This window comes from Cryptotermes secundus, unplaced genomic scaffold (genome assembly GCF_002891405.2).
Source record: "Cryptotermes secundus unplaced genomic scaffold, Csec_1.0 scaffold318, whole genome shotgun sequence".
Lineage (NCBI taxonomy): Eukaryota > Metazoa > Arthropoda > Insecta > Blattodea > Kalotermitidae > Cryptotermes > Cryptotermes secundus.
Genome location: NW_019730108.1, coordinates 802,783 through 809,990, shown reverse-complemented (window position 1 = coordinate 809,990; position 7,208 = coordinate 802,783). Strand labels below are relative to the sequence as shown.

The following is a 7,208-nucleotide window of genomic DNA, read 5'->3' as shown; positions in this document are numbered from 1 at the left end:
CTGCAAAGATGAAAAATTTCTGAACCAAAATCAATAAGAACAGCCGAATACCTCCTCTGATATCCTATTATCCGGGTACACGAGAGATATTTTCCAGGTTTCTCGGCACTTTCTGAAGCATGGTTGAGTACTGCCATCTCGTGGCCGCCGCGTGATTCACTACCAGCTACAACATGTAGCAGTGAGAGAAAAAACATTACGTAGCATTATTAAATATGAAAGAATTATATGATAAACATATCACACAATTCTTTCCAGGTTTAATTTATTAATAAATAGAAGGCCAAAAGGTATCGTGAACGTACGAGTATTTATAATAAATCTGACTTGTTATAGGAAGTAAACTTTAAGACGATGCAATTCTTATGTTTTAGGCGATGCTTTATTATATACTATGTATCTCTCCGCTATATAATTCTCTGAAATTTTTTCCATCGTTTAATATCCAAATATTTTATCAGCTAATTATTTTCGGGTCACTAGATGAAATTCGTCTTCCTCTCTGAATTGTCACGCTATGAAACGCTACTTCAAGTCTCGTTTAGTAGTGCAATCTGATGGCGGAATGCGTAACTATTAGCATTAACTAGCTCCACCACCCGTCCTTAGTGCTGCCCTCTGGTAGCTAATTCTAAACTAACAGTAACTACGAGATTCATCAGTGACTTAATAAAATAAAAGACAACCTCATATAGTCGGAGTAAAAAATATCACGCTTATTACACGGAATTTCTTTTGAGTTCATATTTTTAGGTACCAGACTGAGATTACTTTAAACTTCGATCTCAGTAACCTGGATTGCTTAATACGAAAAAATTAATTAAAAGTTAATTACTGGGTATATCGAGGTTAGTGGGTTTATATTTTCTATTTAGGCTTCATATTCTTTTGTGTTTTATATTATTTTATCCTCTTTTTGTTGACGATATTCAGTAAAGGACTACGAATAAAATCGCTATTATGACTTTTATAGTTCCGGTTCCTAGCTGCAAAGATGAAAAATTTCTGAACCAAAATCAATAAGCACAGCCGAATACCTCCTCTGATATCCTATTATCCGGGTACACGAGAGACATGTTCCAGGTCTCTGGCGTCTTTCTTAAGCAAGGTCGAGTACTGCCATCTCCAGGGCGCCGCGTGATTAACCTTTCTAAATTGTCATGCTATGAAACGCTACTTCAAGTCTCGTTTAGTAGTGCAATCCGGTGGCGGAATGCGTAACTATTAGCATTAACTGGCTCCACCACCCGCCCTTAGTAGTGCCCACTGGTAGCTAATTCTGATGTAACAGTAACTACCAGATTCATAAGTGACTTAATAAAATAAAAGACAACCTCATATAGTCGGAGTAAAAAATATCACGCTTATTACACGGAATTTCTTTTGAGTTCATATTTTTAGGTACCAGACTGAGATTACTTTAAATTTCGATTTAAGTAACGTGGATGGCTTAATACGATAAAATTAATTGTAAGTTAATTACTGGGTATATCGAGGTTGGTGGGTTTATATTTTCTATTTAGGCTTCATATGCTTTTGTTCTTTATATTATTTTATCTTCTTTTTTGACGATATTCAGTGAAGGACTACAAATAAAATCGCTATTATGACTATTAATAGTTCCGGTTCCTAGCTGCAAAGATGAAAAATTTCAGAACCAATATCAATTAGAACAGCCAAAGACCTCCTTCGATTTCCTATTATCCGGGTACACGACAGACATTTTCCTGGTCTCTCGCGTCTTTCTTAAGCGTACTGCCATCTCGTGGCCGCCGCGTAATTCACCACTCCAAATTCTGACACTATGTAAGGCCACTGCAAGTCTCGTTTAGTAGTGAAATCTGGTGGCGGATTGCGTAACTATTAGCAATAACTAGCTCTCACCACCCGCCCTTAGTAGTGCCCACTGGTAGCTAATTCTGAACTAACAGTAACTACCAGATTCATAAGTGACTTAATAAAATAAAAGACAACCTCATATAGTCGGAGTAAAAAATATCACGCTTATTACACGGAATTTCTTTTGAGTTCATATTTTTAGGTACCAGACTGAGATTACTTTAAACTTCGATCTCAGTAACCTGGATGGCTTAATACGATAAAATTAATTGTAAGTTAATTACTGGGTATATCAAGGTTAGTGGGTTTATATTTTCTATTTAGGCTTCATATTCTTTTGTGTTTTATATTATTTTATCCTCTTTTTGTTGACGATATTTAGTGAAGGACTACGAAGAAAATCGTTATTATGACTTCAATAACAGATCCGGTTCCTAGATGCAAGTATGAAAAATTTCTGAACCAAAATCAATAAGAACAGCCGAATACCTCCTCTCATATCCTATTATCCGGGTACACGAGAGACATTTTCCTGGTTTCTCGGCACTCTATGAAGCATGGTTGAGTACTGCCATCTCGTGGCCGCCGCGTGATTCACTACCAGCTACAACATTTAGCAGTGAGAGAAAAAACATTACGTAGCATTATTAAATATGAAAGAATAATATGATAAACATATCACGCAATTCTTTCCAGGTTTAATTTATTAATAAATAGAAAGCCAAAAGGTATCGTGAACGTATGAGTATTTATAATAAATCTGACTTGTTATAGGAAGAAAACTTTAAACGATGCAATTCTTATGCTTTAGGCGATGTTTTATTATGTATTATGTACCTCTTCGCTATACACGTCTCTGAAAATTTTTCCATCGTTTAGTGTCCAAATATTTCATCAGCTAATTAATTTCCGGTCACTAGATGAAATTTGTCATCCTCTCTAAACTGTCAGGCTATGTAACTCTTCTTCAAATCTCGTTTAGTAGTGCAATCTGGTGGCAGAATGCGTAACTATTAACATTAACTAGCTCCACACTCGCCATTAGTAGTGCCCTCTGGTAGCTAATTCTGAACTAACAGTAACTACCAGTTTCATAGGAGTCACTTGATAAAATAAAGGACCTCATATGGTCGGTATAAAAATATCACTCATATTACACGGAATTTCTTTTGAGTTCATATTTTTAACTACCAGATTGAGAGTACTTTAAACTTCGATCTCAGTAACCTGGATGGCTTAATACGATAAAATTAATTATAAGTTAATTATTGGGTATATCGAGGTTAGCGTGTTTGTATTTTCTATTTAGGCTTCATATACATTTTTATATTATGTTAACCTCTTTTTGTTGACTATATTCAGTGAAGGAGTACGAATAACATCACTATTATGAGTTCGTTTTTGGTTCCGTTTCCTTGCTGCAAGTATGAAAAATTTCTGAACCAAAATCAATTAAAACAGCCAGATACCTTCTATGATACAGTATTATCCAGGTAAACGACAGACATTTTCCTGGTCTCTTGAGTCATTTCTGAAGCATCTCGTGGCCGCCGCATGATTCACCACCATCTAGAACTGAAAGCAGCGAGTAAATGCATTCATAGCAATACTAAATATAAATGATTTATACGATAAACATATATATCTTCACGCAATTTTTCAAAATTTAATAATAAAAAAAAAGGGATCCAAAAGTTAACGTGAACATAATTCTAATTAAATCTGACATTAATAGTTCGGTTGTAAATTTCTCTAAAATGCAGTACATACGCCTTAGGCGCCAGTGTTATTAAGCATTGTGTGGTTACTCAAAGTATGTAGTATAACTTTTACTATTCGAACTACCTATTTGTCGAATTTAGCAACGGATGTCACACTGTTTGCTGCAATTAGACGAACTGTGAAAATCCTAATGCTCTCTAGGTCACCATGTATTCTCGTTAGTAATGAATCTGATAGTTAATCCTTAAAATAACCAAGGCTATTGAATCACAACAGAGTTAAATTTAAAGTAATGCAAATCATATTCTATCACACTTACACAAAGCAACTATTCTGAGATAGACTTCAAACCTAACATCCCCCTGCACAAAGATATTGGGGAGTGGAGGTACAGCTCCACCATTCTTGATCTGGACAGTTTAGGTTCATGCACTGTCCATTTTATCCAATGGGAGAGATTTTATTTACATACTTTTTAGCAGGTCAATCTTTACACATGCTCTCGTTTCTATACACTAGAACAAGATGTACCCAACAGGTGTGAGGAGAGTATTGTAAGATTTACTGAACTATACAATCCCTGGAAAAGATATCATAGAATTCTAAAGTGAACTTGATTCCAAATGGAGCATGAAACAGTATGGCATAATTATACATATTATGTGACTGACTGGCATATACAAATGGCATGGAAAGAAACCAGAGTTCATATGCCCCCCCCCCAAGCCTACCTGTGAACAAGCAAGGAAATGTAACCATTGATAGGAAACGTTGATGCATGCAACCTTAGGAAGAGACCAATTAGCTCATACTTTTGTTAGGGGTGTCGCCTCACATTCTGTGGATGTCCATGTTTTGAGAACTGCTACATAAAAAAAATTGGAAAGCGTGGAACACTATGGGCGATGAACCATTATGCAATGGTTAGACTTGAAAGTTATCACAGTAGTCCCTATGAACAGTATTATCGCCTGGCATGTAATGCATAGTCTGGTAGAAGCTTACCAATATTTCAGAGGAATGTTTTGCTTCCATCTTTGGGGTCAGCAAGAACTCCTATGGAGTCAGGGAACATTTACAAGTTTATGAAAAGGAGCTAAACAATTTAACAACAGATACTAAAACTCTGTCTGCCTGCAATAAAATATGGGTTTGTTCGAAGTACAGCAACCTTACACTTGTGTTGTGAATTTGCTGCTGTGACTGCGATCACAACTGGCAAGCCATCCACTGTACAACGTACTTGTCCATGATGCTTCATACATTCTTCTAAGTGAAAGAAAAAACAATTACAATTTTGGGCATAAAATTGGTTTACTTATGACATAAATGTATGACCATGTATATATTGCTCAAATTTCCTATACAATGCAATCTACTGTTTAATAGCATGGCAGACATACTCATTACAGAAGATACTTTTTTTAGAAAATGCTTTTTGTTTCATGGTTTTACATTTTTTCATTTACGTAACACATCAATTTCTAAGCAAAATCATGCACTTTCACATTTACATCTGGACCAGTGAGAGAGATACTGCCCAGTTACACCATGGCCAATTAACAAATGTGTGCATGAATTATGATATTAGGCTCTCTGATACTAATACTAAAAAAGTTGTTCGTGTGCTTAGTTAAGCACTATGCCATGAAGACAGATGGGGGAGTAGATATAATGTACAGCGCCACCATTCTTGACCTTGGCACTAGATGGAGGTGAAGGGTCAGCTTCTCACCCATGTTGCTGTACACTGGAGGTACAGCGCCTGGTACCCTTTGAAAGGAGGCTGGGTGGGCCTCAGGGCCAGTCTGGACGCTGTGGAGAAAAACAAATACTGCACTGCTGGGAATGAAACCCAGGCCATCCAGCCTGTAATACGGACCAAGCGACCGTTGCTTGTTGGCGAAGTTAGTGACAACTTCTGGCTGCGCCATGGCTCAAGTGATTAGTTGCTGGCTTCCCACCGCGGCGGTACAGGTTCGAGCCTGGGTCTGGTCAAGTGGGATTTGTGGTTGACAAAGTGACGCTGGGGCAGGTTTTCTCTGAGTACTTCGGTTTCCCCTGCCAATCTTCATTCCACCAGTTGCTCCACAATCACCCTCACCTATCATCTGGGGCTGGTACAATAGGCCAGAAGTGGCCACAGTGCAAGGGACTTATTCCCACCCCACTAGCATAAAAAAATAAAAATAAAAATAGTGACAACTTTAGCAGATAAAGGGTGTCGTGTGGTCAACACAATGAATCCCCACAGCCATTAATTTCGGTTTTCTAGACTGGAGCTATTATTTCCTTGAAACAGCTCGTCAATTATCCTCACGAGGCTGAGGGAACCCTGTTTCAGACCCACTACATCTTAGAAAATGTGGTAGCACCGGGAATCGAACCTGGACCTCTGCATCTCTAGGCAGGAATTCTGACCACTAGACCACAAAGGGGGTCCCAATGTCATATAATACCAAGCTATTAATCACTTATGAGTTCTTCTAGTATATATGTTAATTCTCAGACCTCCCATTTGTTGGAAATGTTTCTTCCCAGGTCCTCCAATACTGACAGGGCACATCTGAATACAGAAATATCAAAGCACTCTAGGTTTCTCCATATGCATTCCCATTTTTGTACAGAAGATTGCACCTGAATATCCCTGAATGCACTTCTTGCACATGAAAAGTCTACTACTATATCATATGTGTTCCTCTCATCCAATTAATACATCAAATATTCATACTTTATTGTGATTTGTACCTGGATGCCAAGTGTGAGTGCGTTTATGTTTAAGAAGACTGACACCCTGACGGAAAGCTTTACTACAAACATCACACTTATACGGTCTCTCGCCTGTGTGTATACGATAATGCTTCTTAAGAGTCGACCCTAATGAAAAACGTTCATTACAAACATCACAACTATACGGTTTCTCCCCAGAATGAACACGCCTATGAACAGTCAGGTTTTCTTTACGTAAGAAATTCTTATCACAAACTTCACATTTATAAGGTCTATCTGTAGAGTGGATGCGGTAATGTACATATAGTGTATTTCTGCGAGAGAAATACTTCTTACATATTTCACACTGATATGATTTTCCTCCACTGTGGGTGAGTTGATGGTTCCTTTGGGATCCTCTGTGGGTAAAACGCTTATTGCAGACTTCACATGAATATGGTTTCTCTCCAGTGTGAATTCTTCTATGTGCATCCAGATAGTCACTTCGTGCAAAAACTTTGTGGCAAGTTTGACATTTGTAAGCCTCTTTATTGTGTATACGGATATGTCGGATAAGTCCATTCCGCTTTGGGAATATTTTATTACATGTGTTACATTTATAACATTCCACTGCATTTGTTTGGGAACCACCATCAGTGTTTCCAGAAACTTTTGTGTTTACATAATCACGACAACCATCCGATACTGCGCTGCGAATCTGCTGACCATACATATGGACATCACCACCAAATGACTCCTTGAGTTCATTATTATACTGCTCCATTCTGCGAAGAAGAAAAAAAGAGAGAGACCACAATGCAGAAACCATACTTTAACAAGAAATAATGTCCAACCATTTAAGATGTTTGGTGACACAACTTACAGTTATCTAATGTCATAACTAATTATTAGAGTGAACAGGAATATATATATATATA

General features: G+C 37.5%; 2 protein-coding genes and 1 long non-coding RNA gene across 7 annotated transcripts in view; 1 reads left to right on the top strand and 2 right to left on the bottom strand.

Annotated features, from left to right (window-relative positions):
• Positions 1 to 84, top strand: part of LOC111866098 (SAC3 domain-containing protein 1) — a 15,665-nt gene extending 15,581 nt beyond the window's left edge. For all 5 annotated transcript variants that reach the window (XM_023854687.2, XM_023854685.2, XM_023854688.2 and 2 more), the window contains one exon: positions 1 to 84. In XM_023854687.2, coding sequence (XP_023710455.1) covers positions 1 to 23 — 23 coding nt within the window. In that variant the 3' untranslated portion in view covers positions 24 to 84.
• The window catches only part of LOC111866103, an 11,326-nt gene extending 11,215 nt beyond the window's left edge, over positions 1 to 111 (bottom strand). Inside the window, exon 1 of the long non-coding RNA XR_002843092.2 lies at positions 52 to 111. This is a non-coding gene — a long non-coding RNA (uncharacterized LOC111866103). The remainder of the gene's footprint in view (positions 1 to 51) is intronic.
• LOC117282031 (zinc finger protein 572-like) overlaps positions 1 to 7,208 on the bottom strand; it is a 50,098-nt gene that overhangs the window by 21,854 nt on the left and 21,036 nt on the right. The window contains exons 4-5 of the mRNA XM_033752127.1: positions 6,293 to 7,055; positions 6,073 to 6,127 (exon numbers count right to left, since the gene is read on the bottom strand). Of these exons, the coding sequence (XP_033608018.1) occupies positions 6,073 to 6,127; positions 6,293 to 7,055 (818 nt within the window). The remainder of the gene's footprint in view (positions 1 to 6,072; positions 6,128 to 6,292; positions 7,056 to 7,208) is intronic.